The 14,942-nt window shown below is 35.2% G+C and overlaps 1 protein-coding gene across 1 annotated transcript in view; it reads right to left on the bottom strand.

Annotated features, from left to right (window-relative positions):
* LOC143389376 (nucleotide sugar transporter SLC35D2-like) overlaps positions 1-14,942 on the bottom strand; it is a 48,776-nt gene that overhangs the window by 30,150 nt on the left and 3,684 nt on the right. Inside the window, exons 6-8 of the mRNA XM_076842487.1 lie at positions 14,484-14,552; positions 12,261-12,363; positions 9,071-9,163 (exon numbers count right to left, since the gene is read on the bottom strand). Of these exons, the coding sequence (XP_076698602.1) occupies positions 9,071-9,163; positions 12,261-12,363; positions 14,484-14,552 (265 nt within the window). The remainder of the gene's footprint in view (positions 1-9,070; positions 9,164-12,260; positions 12,364-14,483; positions 14,553-14,942) is intronic.

Genomic DNA, 14,942 nt, shown 5'->3' with positions numbered 1-14,942 from the left:
TCTATACTCTATATACAGGAGTTCCTTCCCTCCTTAATCTCCTATGCTAACGGGGCAGGGTTCTGACATGTATTAACTTAGGCCTTGAGGCACTATGCTAAAGAGGATTTAATTAGGTCTGCTCATAATGAAATAGAAAACTACAGCAATAAATAATACTGCCTAATATTTGTGGAGTGCTTCTGAATAGATCATGTCATTTGAGTCCCATGATAACCCTCTAAGATGAAAAAGCCAAGTCATATTATCACCAGAAGACATCAAATGACTAACTAACTTTAGGTCACATAACTAATATATTAGACTCAAATCTACACATTGCAAGTCCATGGCTCTTTACAATGAACATTAAATTTTATTCAGGAAAAATGTCCCAAATATATACTGCATAGGCCCCCTTTGGCGATACAGTAACTATTCTGTAGAATATTAAAATAAATCTTATGGCCATTATTCTATTTACACAATTCAAAAACAGAAAAATAATTCTCAGAGGATTTATTTTCCCCATTTCCCTAAGTATTTGGCCTATGTCTGAAGAAAGCCAGTCTATGGCACAAGTAGCCTGCTGCATTCCTCTACTTCACCACAAGAATAGATCTTTGACAGCAACAAAATCAGCAGCAGCCATTTGAAAGTACAGCTGAAGGACAAATATGACCCATTCAGTCACCTCAAGAGCCCACCCTCCCTGCTATCTGCCATAAGAACAGCATTAAGAAAGAAATAAAAGCTACCACTTATTACAAGCTTCCAATGTGCCAGACTCAGAAATATTCATTAACTTTTCCAAAATTATTCAGCTAGTAAGAGCTTGTTCAGTTCCACAGCCTACAGTCCTTCTATCTATACTTCTGGGAAACAACACAAGTTTTTCTACTCGATGGCTACTCTTATCAGATCAGTGAGTCAAAAGCAGGAGTTCTACTTGTAACTCTGCATTAACTTTCTGTGAGGTCATAATAAAGTCATATAACCTCTATGAGCCCTTGTCTATATTACAAAGGTAGAAAACAATCTGCTCCTTCTGCTTTTTGTTAGAAACAATTGGGAGAATAAAATAAGATATATAAATTATATAAATATATACTGAATTTATAAACAGAAGAGATTATTTACTTAAGCTTCCACCACTACCATTATTAACTCATGGTGGTAGATTTGCAGGGAAGAAAAATTTTGTTTTTAAGGTTCTGGGTATTGAACGCAGGGCCATACACATGCTAGGCAAGTGCTCTACCATTAAGCGACACCCACAGCCCCAACAGGCAAACCTTTTTATTTTCCCTATGACAGGAGATACAGAAGGCACAACGATCATGTACTTTTTTTAATCAGGAAAAATAAAATGTTTAAACAAAACAAAACTTCTGCCTCTAGAGAAAACTCTGATAAAGAGTCACTGTGACGAGAATGACCTGACTGGTCATTCTGTGCGTAACACAGAACTAAATAGGACTCTGCCACAAGCTCCATGATCTGCAATCTTGGCTAAGTGGTGGCTGTGGTTACAGACTGAACATACAAAGATGCTTTCTTAGGCTTCCTTCTGTTTTGAATGAAGTCTCCACCTCTACAGGTGCTGGTGGTATCCCGTAATTCCACGGGTCAAAATCTCCAGGAGTGAAAAGAGTGTCATACAATCAAAGGGCAAAGGTTATATGGACCTACCATGTTCTGTGTAAGATTTTTAGTCAAATAAAAATATTTGAAACAGAAAAGTTTAACTATAAAATTTATTCTTTACTTGCTTAGATAAAGGAAATTAAAAGATTTAGGGAGTATCTGAGTAAGATTAAGCACTAAAATAACATACAATAATAAAACTAAAATCTGGTCCAGGAATACAATCAGATTTTGTCTTTTTTTTTCCTTTGGTTCCAGGGATTGATCTGAGGGGCACTCAACCACTGAGCCACATCCCCAACCCTATTTTGTATTTTATTTAGAGACAGGGTCTTATTAATTTGCTTAGCACCTTGCTTTTGCTGAGGCTAGCTTTGAACTCACCATCCTCCTGTTTCAGTCTCCAGAGACACTGGGATTATAGGCATGAACCACTGTGCCCTCAAGATTTTTTCTTTTGTACCAGCTCTGATTGATTAATTCTGGCTGTCTGAAACACTGTAGTGGGAAACATTCTGAGGCTATGTCCAGGCTCAAAAAGGAAAGTACTGTGACTATTTGTCCTTGTCCATAAGAGCACAGGATAATATCTGCACTGATTCACCACTCCTGATCTAAAGAGAAACGTGGAATAATTTCATTGTGCATTTCAGTCTCAAGTGCAACCATTTCCACTTCCAGGGAAACTTGCTAAACAAAAAGTAAATAACATATTTTATATGCAAACTAAAATCTGAAGTATAAATGAGACATTTTCTGTGTTTTGATTCTCCCTGCTTACCTTGAAAAATCTTAACAAACACTTTAGGCTTTCTATACTCTATATAGAACATCATGGTAAAAAGGTTGTAAATGATGTAAATCTATTTTGAAATTTCTTTCTCTTAAAAAAAAAACTATTGAGAAAAAAATGTGGCCTTTTCTAAAAGTAAACTGCTAGGAAACTTGCTAAGGCAGAACAAAGATAATGTTAGTGGTGCAAATGATCTGCCATAGTTCTCTCCCTGCCTTGGGAAAGTCAGGTGAGTTCCTAGAATCAGTGGTGTTGGGTTACCCACCTTGACACTATTATAACCATTTTCTACCTCTCCTGCTCTGCCCCTTATGATAGCTTAAATGAGAATATGAGCCCAGATATTTTCACTATCTCGCTGCTCACTACGCTTTGCCACCAATATAAAACCTATGTATGATGGCAAAACTACACTTACTAAACTTACTAACCAAGTTTCTTGCTCCTGTTGAAAAAGTCACATCCTCAAAAATGACTAATAACAAGAGTAGTCACCCTGGACACGCTACCCCAGTAGCCTAAAACTTTTTCATAATTTAAACAGCAGTGCTTCATAAGAGACACTTCCAGACAGATGATTTGTGTGGCAACTTTTCTTGTCATTCCCCTAAGTCATGTAATATAACCAGTGATATAATAAAGACATTATACAATGTCCCAGTGCCTACAGTACTGGCCTTGTGAGATTCACAGCAAGAGGTCTGTTCTTCCATTCCTACGTGAGAATACCTAGCAGAATGTGCTGCCAGAAAGCAGAGCTCCAACTCCTGTGACTCTGAATCACTGGCTTTGTGCTGCAAACATTCCCTTTTGGAGGCAGCAACTAATGAATTTAAACACAATCTGTCCTGACACTTTGGAAAGTCATTAGTGAAGTGATGTCCACTACACCTCTACCTATATTAATTAGATATCTTTTATTAACAGGAAGCTGGTTTTCATATAATATGTAGGGACTTTTTAAAATATTTTAGAAGATATGTATTTTAAAAACATTAAGTGCTAAAATATTGGTTCTTTGGTTCAAGGTAAATGCAAGACTTGCAAACCTTGAATAAACTTTTAAAACACAAACATACACACACACATACACACATACAACCAGACTAGTTTCTGAGAATGCTTTCCCAAGGCTTTCCCTTGTACTATGTGCTCACTGGGATGCATTGTTCAATTGGAACTTGCCTTTTAGTTTTTAAGGTAATTTAGTTCTTTCATCCTTAACCTCTAATTCTTTCTTAAAGATTGTATCAATCCTGTCAAATACCTCTCTGGACCTTTCAGAGCCTCTTGTTGGATTTTTGCCCTAGCAGAGGAAAATTTTTCTTCCTTTGCCTACTTAGGTTAATAGTGAGACTTTGAGAAAAATAATTCAAATTTTGCTTTAGTTTGCATCCAGGTCAAGAATCTGCAAATCTAAAAATGCAAACAAATAAATTTGTTCTATCTTTCCCAGTTATTTTTGAAGTTAGGATTCATCACAGAATACTCATCATTTATTCCAAAAAAAATAATATTTTTCTTATTGTTCACTTTATAAAGTACAGTTTTTAAATACCTTCACATGATTCTACAATAAAAACAATTCAGAAAAATGAAGAGTTTGGAAATGTCCCTTCATTCTTTTCTATATACCTATTCCCACACACAAATGCAAAAATTGATGGTTACTTTATTAGTTTCATATATAATTTTTCCAGTTCCTTTATTGAAATAAGTGAATAAACTATGTGTGTCTTATTTTTTGTTTCATTTTACTCAAAGAAAGCCTACCCTTTGCACCATGCTTTTACATTTAACCACTCATCACGGAGACCTTTTCATTCAATACAAAGAGAGCTTCCATGCAATAAGTGGCCTAAGCTCAGGAGAGCCAGGAGTCCCACGGATGAAAGCAGTTGATCAGCATTGATTATCTGGGAGCACTAGATTCAGGCCAGCTGGGAGGACAGCAGCCCAGTAGTGTCCACACCAATATGACTTTTACTGCTCATAAATTCTGTCTCTTCCCAGAAAAGGACCTACTTTGAGAACATTTTATCCCAAACTCCCCATTTTATACATGACAAAGTATAGGGGGAGAGCAGAAGGACTTATCCAAAATCAGCTAGTGCATGGGGACAGACCTGGAGGATGCTGGTTTTTTGCACGTAGGCCCAAATTTCTCTTCATTGTACGACTTATATCACTAGCTTTTAAGGACTTGTTATTACTTGGAGAGTAAATTTCAAATTCCAATATCTAGCACTGGTTCTAATTTAGAAGGAAACAGGGTGTGGTATAATGAGAAGAGTGACAGAACCAGTCTTACAATCAGGAAATCTGGGAAATCTAGACCTGGGTCCTCTCTGGCCCCTATTTCCTCACTTATGAAATAAAAGGTTTGAACCAGATGCTCTCCAAGGCCTCTCCGAGTCTTACACTTCTATCTTCTAACAACACTTGCATCTATGCCGGTTTTCATACTTAGTTCTGACTGGAACACACCTTTCATTTCTCCTCCTCCACCTTTCTCAAGGTCCACCTTGGCTTTCCCTGATATGTACCCATTCAGAAAATGCTAAGAGTTCATTTCTCAGGATTCAGAACATTCTTTTTCCTCAACCTAGATCTAGATTACTTCCACTCCAAAAAGCCACACAAATTGGTTTCTCAATCCATTCAGTTCATGTCTGCTTAAATGAATCTTGTAAAGATACCTTTCTTAGCTAACTTACTAAAAACAGCACTTCCCTTCATTCTCCTCATGCTCTACTTCTCTTCATTGCTCTTAGTATATAATTTATGTGTAGTCTATCTCACCCCACTGGAATCCAAGCACAATTAAAGCAAAAACCTTGGTCTTCTTTTTTTTTTTTTTTTTTTTTTTTTTACTTTTCAATTCTTAGAAGAGCATCTGACAAATAATAAGCACTTAATATGGTCTTTGAAAGAACAGTGATTGTTCGTAAATAATTAATGACAAGGACAAGTTGCTGACTACTCCTAATACTACTCTTTTAACCACCATTGAGTTATTTCTCACATTTGAGGGCTTGTCCTACAAGAAGTCCCTGCATGAAGTCCCAAATGGAGAATGTAAGTCAGGGACAGCAGATAGTTTGGGGAGATACATATACACAGGCAAAAAGCAAGGGTTCTGGAGTCAGAGTGGTTCTAGTTTTGAACCTTGCCAACTGGGCTTGAGCATGTTTCTAGCATCTGAAAAACAGATATCAACCTACTACAGAGGTATGTAACAAAGATCAGTGGAAATTATTTATGTTGAAATATCTTGTCAGGTAGAAGGCATCATACCAAATAGGTAAAGTATTCTAATGGCCAGAAACAGTCTTAAATTGTTTTTTGGCAACAGCCTCATTTAAAAATGTATGCATAAACACTCATGTTTGTCCAAATATACATATGCACATGTAGGAAGAAAAGCACACTGACAATCTGACAATGAATCAGACTCTTAGAAGAACATCTGACACATAATAAGCACTTAATATGGTCTTTGAAAGAACAGAGAAAACTCTTACCTTACCATATATCCCATTCTTTAATGCAAACCCTTTTAGATAAGGCTTCAGACAAACAAACCACTATCTACTGTGAAAATCAATCCTCCAGTGGAAAAACTAAACCTCAGACCTCTTGTAGAACACTATGAGCCTCCTTGACACCCTGGGTTATGTAGGCTTCCACCTACGACATACAGACTGTTTTAAATAAAAAAATAATCACTCAACCACCTTTGTAAGTCTTGTCTCTAAAACAAGCCCCAAAACAGGCTAACTGCTTATTGCATTTGGTGTTTAAGAAAACAAGAACTGGGCTGGGATTGTGGCTCAGTGGTAGAGTACCTGCCAGCAGGTACTCATACATACATGGCCAGTTCATACATGGCCAGTTCCATGGTTCTGGGCCGGAGGTGAGGCAGAACATCATGGCAGAAGAGTGCAGTGGAGGGAAACAGCTCAAGAGTGGTCAAGAGGAAAAGGTCCTACATAAGGACAAAAGAAAAGCCCCCAAGGCAAGGCACACCCCCAGTGACCCACCTCCTCCAGTCACACCCTACCTGCCTACAGTTACAGAATCCCTGCTATTTCAAAGAATATATATTAAGTGCTTATTATGTCACAGATGCTCTTCTAAGAATTGAAAAGGAAAAAAAAAAGATGAAACCCAGTGTGAGGCACTGGGTTCGAATCTCAGCACCACATAATAAATAAATAAATAAACAAATAAATAAATAAAGGCATTGTGTCCATCTACAACTAAAAAAAATTAAAAATAAACAAAAAAGAAAACAAGAACTATCTCACTAAACAACAATTATTGATATGTAACTCACACCACTTTCTTCCTAACCTGAATACTCATAGTACTTACTAATAGGCATTCACTTTGATATTGTCTCATACCTAGGCTTTTGGGGGATACCTTATATCTAAACCATAAGGAGTATGTTGCTCTTAGAATGGCAAGTCTGCTCCCTAATAAGATGGTATGGTCTTTAAAGACGATACCATTTTATTGCAGCTTCTTTTTTCTTATTTTCTGAGTCTAACACAGTGAGATATACAATAGTCTTTAACTATATGAGAATGTTGAGATGGAGAAGATGTTAAGGAAAGAATGTTTAGAAAAAGAGCATGGGATTGTAAGAAAGCCAATATCCATTTGTACCACAATAAATGTTTTATTAGTAATAAGAATGAGAATAAACATTTATACAAAATCCAAAATAATGATGGAGTTTCACTATAAAACAATGAGTTCAATTTCTAAAATTAGTTTATGATTCTAACTGGAAAATATTTAAATGAACTGACATTCTTCAAAATCATTATTCTTCTAAAATAAACCTTTCTTGACTTTGCCTGACACTTTTATTAGAAAAACAAAAGACTATTATTCAAAATTCTACTCTTCTGCTTAGAAACAGAAGAAAAGAATAAGAGGAAATCTAGATCTAACATAGGTGACAAAGCAAATTTTCACACTATGAATAAATATTCTTAACTACACTAAAGCATTTCAAAATGAATGTGAGTTACTGAATTTCAAAATGTGCGAATTATAACTTTTTACATAAATTGGCATCATTCTAGAATGAAGAAATGGCTCCTTTGGTCAATTTTTTCAAGTAGCTACAAGCAATAGGTCAAAGTTTTAATATAATGAAAATTCTGTCTTTGCTAGGTCCATAAAATACCTAACTATATTAATTCTTCCAACTTTTTCATATACAAATTGGCCTAGAGAATTGTAATCTTGCCATTAGGGGATGGTCATTTTACATCACATTCTTACTCCAAAGAGTAAAGGGTGCTTCAGCCAGGGTCTTGCTAGGAGGAAGCAGACCACTGTGGAAAGACCCTAGTCTTTGCTATAAGGCTTGGGTTTAAATTCTGATCCTATTACCCCCCATCCCCCACCCGATACCCCCTACCCCTTAGTATGGCTTTGGGCAAGTTATTTACTTTCTCTGAACCTCTACTCTCACATTAGTAAACTAGAGATAATGTAAACTTTCTAAGCTATCATGTTATATATAGAAAGCAACTAGCAGATAATACAGATTCAAAAAATGCTAGTTTTTCCTACCATTTTCTTCACAGTCACAGAAATTTACTCATCACAATTGGTCAGAGCAGTTAGCTCTGTTTCCTACTTGAGGGCCATTTCTAGATCTTCTAGTACGCAGGTCACATCATTAGAACTTTACACATCTATTCAAAATGATATGTGCAAATTATTTAAAATAAAGAGGTCTTATGTAACTATATTTCATAAATTATCAGTATCCTTTGTTTCAAGAACAAGTTTTCAATAGTCTAACTGCTCTCAAAAACCTTTTATTTCAGCCTTCACTGATCTGTGGGCATCATCACTGTCTTAAGAATAAATAAGTAATAAGTATTTGATGAAGTACTAGCCAGGGGGATTATCAGAAAGAATCTGGGACTGAAATCCTTGGTAGGATTCTGAATTTCAATTTGATTTGCAAAATGTTATAAATTCTAACAATATGGAATTAACTTTTTCCCTAGGAATACAGGTTAATTTTAGAGAAAAATTCTTCTCTAGATTTACTTTAGTACTCTATTTTGGATTTACTTAACTAAACATTTGCAGAAAATTGGTTACCAACATTAGTTTCTATTTATATGGTCATGGCACCACACAGTAATAAGTATCTCCTAAGGAAAAAAAAAACAACTTGGAATTTAAGCCAGGATGACAATTATCAGAGAAACAAAATTCTAGTGATGCCTAGAATCTTGCTTAGGGTTTTGAAGTTTTTACTATTTCAAGATTCTTGTGCTTCTCAAGGATAGTTTGCTAAGATTCCTATTTTATAGTTTAATCAAAAATGTAAAAATTCCCTTCCTCTATTCTGGCATATATGAAAAGGACACTAGTTAGCATGTACTATTTTTATGTTGACAAGAGGTATTTTGAGGCACCTTATTACTCTCCAGCACTTATGCCAAGAAGGAAGTTAGCATGACATTAGTAAACTAAAGAGTAAATTCTCAGTGTGTAGTTACTTAATAAGCACATTTCTTTTTAACAACCCCACAGTCTATTTTTTTTCGGTCAAAAACAATATAGTAATTTATCAACATAAGCCATTTAACCATAATTAGAAAGTCCTACCTTTTGTGCATCTCCTGTGAAATATGCAATGGCCAGGGTGGGCAGAATCATGAACAGTGCGTTGTAATAGAGAAGACAATATTTCCCCAGCTCCTAGGATGATGATAATAATAATAATAATAATAATAATAATAATAATAATAATAATAATAATGTATGATTTCGTGTGACTTTCTTAAGTTAAAAAGGCTTTAATTTCAACAGATGCATTCAAGTCTGAAATGCAGCACTAAGCTTTATGCTGTATGATTCATGTTCACAGGACCAGGATTATAAGTAGTCCTGAAATTATAGGCAATAAAATTTATGATTTATTTAAAGTATCTCCGTGTTGGCCATACTAGGAAAAACCAAATAATTAATTGTTTATGGTCACAAGTATCACTGAAAAGTGTGCCTCATTTTGCATGGCAGCAAGCAAAAAGCCATAGAGAAACAAAGCAATCTTTAAGAATAGATGCCCAGTCAGCCAGAGACATGTGCTCTCCAGGAATGGAGGATGTATATAGAAGCAAACAAATGATCCACATCATTCACATAACTGATAAATAACAAAAATAGAAATGCCAAAACTGTTTTCTTTTCACATTTTAACTGTTTTGAGTACTTTTTAAAATATTTTTTAGATGTAGATGAACACAATGCTTTTATTTATTTATTTATTTTTATGCAGTGCTGAGGATCAAACCCAGTGTCTCACACGTACTAGCCAAGTGCTCTACCACTGAGCCACAACCTCAGCCCTGTTTGAGTATCTTTCTTCCCAACTCCTGAATTTTTTTTAAGTTACTGAGGATTGAATCCAGAGGTGCTTTACCATTGAGCTACACCCTCATAGTTTATTATTATTTTTTTTTAATTTTAAGACCAGGTCTCACTAAGTTGCTGAGGCTAGCCTTAAACCTGTGATTCTCCTCCTCAGACTCCTGAGCTGCTGGGATTACAGGCATGTACTACCATGCCTAACTCTCCCAAACTTCTTAAACACAGTACACCAACTGAATTTTACTTAGGGCATCATCATAAACACACATTACTATAGCATGTTCTCATACAGTGCTGCCCTTAATGCTGTTTAATAGCCCCTATGCTATTTTTCATCATTATTTGTGTCTGTTTCAGAGTTTTTCTGTTTCTCTTGTTGCAGATTATCTTTTACACTACTGGCAAGCCTTTGCCTCTAAACAGAACACCACTTCTAGTTTGCTGATTGTAATCCATGAAATGAAAAGCAGATCAATGAGCTTAAAAGTTCTAATGTAAATAAGTTCTAAGTCATTTCTAAGTGAAGAACTAAATGTCTCTCCTAGGAGTAAAATACTCTGAACTTTTTTTCCCCCTAGGTTCTAGGATGTATTCTAGACTGCACTGTTCAAAAATAGTAGCCACTAGCCACATGTAGCTATTTAAAGTTAATTATAATTACATAAAGCTTCCAATTCAGTTCCTAAATTATATCTGTCACTTTTTAAATGCTCAATATCCACATATGTCTCATGGCTATTAGTAACAAACAGCAGAGAGAGATAAAGAAGACTTCCAACATCAAAAGAAATTCTATTGGACAGCATTGCTTCAGACAATTGAAGCTGCTGGATAAATGTTTTAATTAGCATTTATTCTCCAAAGCAGTAAATGGATTAAAAGGAAACACACACACACACACACACACACACACACACACACACACACACCAGAGTAAGACCAAACTTCTATCTGCTCCCTTTACTTAAAAAAGGCAAAAATGTTTACTAGCATCTTCCTTTGAAATGCAATCATCATACAGTCATCAGGCAAATAAATGAAGGATGAGACATAAAAGGCATACTTAGAGAAAATGTATAGGAAAAAAAATCTATACTGTCCCTAGTTCTTCAAGGATATTTTTTTAAAAAATTCTCTGAGAAAATGAATAGGGTAATCACACAATCTGTAATTCTCTGGAGGAGAAGGCAAAGCCCTGGCCAAAAGGATTCCAACTCAATACTATTATAATTATTGAACAGGATATTTATATTTATTTATCATCTGAATTTCAAAAAAAAGACCTGAAGTAATTTCAGAAATATTGTAAGTATAATATAGCAGAGTAAGAACTAAGCAGAACGGGGAATTGTGGCTCAGCAGTAGAACACTCGCCTAGCATGTGCAAGGCCCTGGGTTCAATCCTCAGCACCACATAAAAATAAATAAATAAAATAAAGATATTGTATCCAACTACAACTAAAAAAATAAATATTAAAAAAAAAGAACTAAGCAGAAAAGTTCATCTGACTGAAGATAAAACACGGGTAGAAAATAAGATAAAACCATCATCAGTTATAAGACTAAATTATGAGATAAAAACATACCAGCTGCTCAGGAAAAACTATGGTGACATCTAAGATAAATATCTCATTTGGGTACTCACCTAGGGTACATTATGAAATCAAGAGCAACTCCTTCAAAAACAACCCTATGATGCAGCAAGCTGAGTTCTATATACCTGTTTTTTACTGTAATACAACCTCACAATGTATCAAAAGAATTGTGGGTCAAATACTCAGCTTTCTGATGGTCTGGCTTGATCTGAAAATAAATTTAATGTCTGCATACTCAAAGTATATACCAAACAAACAAAAAATATTCTGAAATGCCTTCATGTCCACGCCACCAATAGAAGGCAAAGAGCTGGATGTACAAAGGTCACGTATGAGATCCAAGCCAGGAAACTCGGCAGTACCCTTAAGGGAGCAAAACTAATGCTTCCTCAAGATTCCTACCATTTGTCGGGCAAGTACACAAAGGTCATCCTGTTCTGCAAGCGCCTTCCAACACTCACTTCCCTTCAAGATTGTCCAAAGGCTTCAGGATATTTCTCTTGTTCCAGGTCCCTCACTAAGTATCTTCAGAACAGAGCCATGAGCATTTATGACATTTTTCTCTATGAACTTTGTAACTTTCCTACCCCACTCTAAGTTAATATTCCCATAATCCCTTCCCAAAAGCCATCAATAAAACCTAATTGCTAATTAAAGAACTTTCTTATGTGAACACCAGAATATAGGCATTTACCCTCAGAGAACCCCCATGTCTCTCCCATCTCTTCTAAGTACTTTTCTTTATTCCATACTTTTTACCCTGATGAATTGCTATTACCATTCCCAACATCAGTAAATATCTAATAAAGAAGTTTTAGATAGCTACCTACTTTTGAATCTAATTTTTGTTTTATGTATGCACCATTTGCTGCTGTCAGTATATCGTTTGTCAGAATAAAAACATATCCTTCCAGATCAAATGCCAAGTCAGAGCTGCAAAACATAAGCAAAAGTTTAAGAATAAGTTAGATTTAAAGAACATGCATTTAATTTTTAATAGGTCTGAACTACAATATTTGCAAGAACATTTCTTTTCCAGCTAAATGAACATTAGGTTATTATATCACCTACTAGTGTTTCTTGAGTCCTGGTCACAGTTGGCAATTCCATACTCAATAGGGATTATTTTAGAAACAAAAACACTAATGCTTAAACACATCATAAGGAATAATCAATCATGCCAGTTAATAGTAAACTGTTCTGAATTCAAAGTCAGACCAAATCAGGCAGAAGGCATCAATTTCACAAATAAAAAAATCAAAAGTTCTTAACATATCATTTTTCAAAAAGTTCACGAAAAAGATGGGACTAACTTCCACAGGCAGTTGGGCAGAATTTCTGAAGTATGGATCACAGTAAGCTGTGAGAGGGCACATAGTAGGAACTCAAATACTTACTCAATGAGGTAAAACTAGTGAGACTGGGGAAATTGAAAATCTCTGCTACTTAATAGGGTAGTAAGCACAAGATAAGAAATCAGTAAATTTAATGGAATAAATGAATAATCTGAGCAAAGTATGCCTTCAGCGTACTTTAACACCTCAGCCTAAATGGTGTCCTCACATTCTATGACTTTGCAGAGACACTACAATGCTTGTAGCTGAACCTCTAAATGGAACCAAAACCTGAGGAGCTGCATACTGCTGCAGTTTCAGACAGGATTAGCCTAATGCACACCCCCTAATCCAAGCATATGGCAACACTCTAACTTCAGGTTCTCTTCTTCTCCATCTTTTTCACAAGCCAAAGTTTCTAATTAAGCAGGGCTAGTTAGAAACACTCCTCAAAGCTTTCTGCAGGCCAAAGTGAGTCCTGAATAAACCTGTTGTACAATTTTGGATCTCACTGGCTTCAAGGAAATGCTTCAAAATGTTCAGAGGTTAACAGGACACCTTTTAAAAGAAAGGCAGATACCTGGTGTAGAATTTTTCTCCAAGGAGACAAATACAACATTTGGCTATAAAACCAAATTCTGGTAACAAATTTTGCCACCCTCTCTTTTTTAGAATGAAATTTCACTCTGAGATCTAAGATAAAATGGAATTTAAATTATACTTCCCCCCAGTTACACCACAAGGATATGATGAAAGTAAATGAGCCATCCATTGGAATACCCAGATGTAAATGTATGTCAGGTAGAATCTGTGACATCAGTAAATCCATCTATGCATGACCAGGGCTGAGTAAAATGTATCAGGCTTCTAGTGATCATTTTCATTTTCTGTATTTGGGTATACATTTTCCCCATGTAATTTTTTTTTCTTTCTTTATTTTTAAACTGCATCAAAATAATCATGTATATTTTGTGTGTATAGTGTGATAATTCTATACATACACAATGTATAATGATCAAATCAGAACAATTAGCATAGCCATCTCCTTTTATCATTGCTTTGTATTTTCCTCATACACTTTAAAACTAGAACTTTTATAAAAAGGGGAAATGTTCCAGTAATCTAATAAGACTAAGTAATGACATCTGTAATGTATCTTAAGTGAGGCCAAATAAAGCAATGATATTATTCATTATTCCATAAGTCAAGGTATTCATTGTCATTTGCCTCACCTCACAAAAGAGCAGACACCATTTTCTTTAAAAATTTGCAAAGTAAAAGAATGCCACATGGTTTATGAAATTGCATAGGCTCTGAATTCAGGCACACATTCATATTCCAGCATTTATTAGCAGTGCAACCTTGAGAAAGTATAGAACTTTAAATTTCCTTTAACTATAAAGTAGGAAAATTATACCCATACCATTCAGCACTATGAAGAATACATAAATAATGTGCTCAATGCTGAAAATATTTTGTGGCACACAGTATGTGCTCAGTAAGTACAGGAGAGTAACAAATCCTAAATTACATGAATTTAAGAATCCCAAAAATTTTAATTTTGCCAGCCTTGACCTTAACACAGCCAAAGATTTAACTTCTGAAGAAGACACGACTTTTACTTAGGCTACAAAAAAATTATTCTGATTGGTAACTGATCATTTATTATCAAAATGTATTGACAATTTTTCATGTGCTATCTGTAGGCCCTCATCTTACCTGGCAGCTACAAAGGCTCCAATAATCATTGCAAATACAGTCATCTGAATACCCCAAGAAAAAGTCTTCCTACAAAATAAGATAATTAAAAAATACATATATGTGACTTTATTATTTGTACAGATACATTTCATAACAGGCAAAAAAACATAAACAATTGTATTTTAAATATTTCCAAGGAACTGGATATTTAAAAGAATCTCATTGATGAAGCAAAAACTCAATTTGCTATGTAAATAATTGCAGTCATTTTTCTTATTCTTACCATTTGTTATTGAGTTGGCATTTTTGTAAGTCAGGATTTTTTTAAGTAGGAAACACACATTTTCAGTGAAAGATATAAATGCTATTTAAAACCTAGAATTGTGATTCTGACCCAGCTTCACTCAGTGGCAGCAGCAGACACAGAAACTGTAGAAAATTAAAACTCAAGTTCAGATAGGTTTCCAACTCGTTTAA

This window comes from Callospermophilus lateralis, unplaced genomic scaffold (genome assembly GCF_048772815.1).
Source record: "Callospermophilus lateralis isolate mCalLat2 unplaced genomic scaffold, mCalLat2.hap1 Scaffold_73, whole genome shotgun sequence".
In the NCBI taxonomy this organism is placed as follows: domain Eukaryota; kingdom Metazoa; phylum Chordata; class Mammalia; order Rodentia; family Sciuridae; genus Callospermophilus; species Callospermophilus lateralis.
This window is presented reverse-complemented; position numbering and strand designations above follow the sequence as displayed.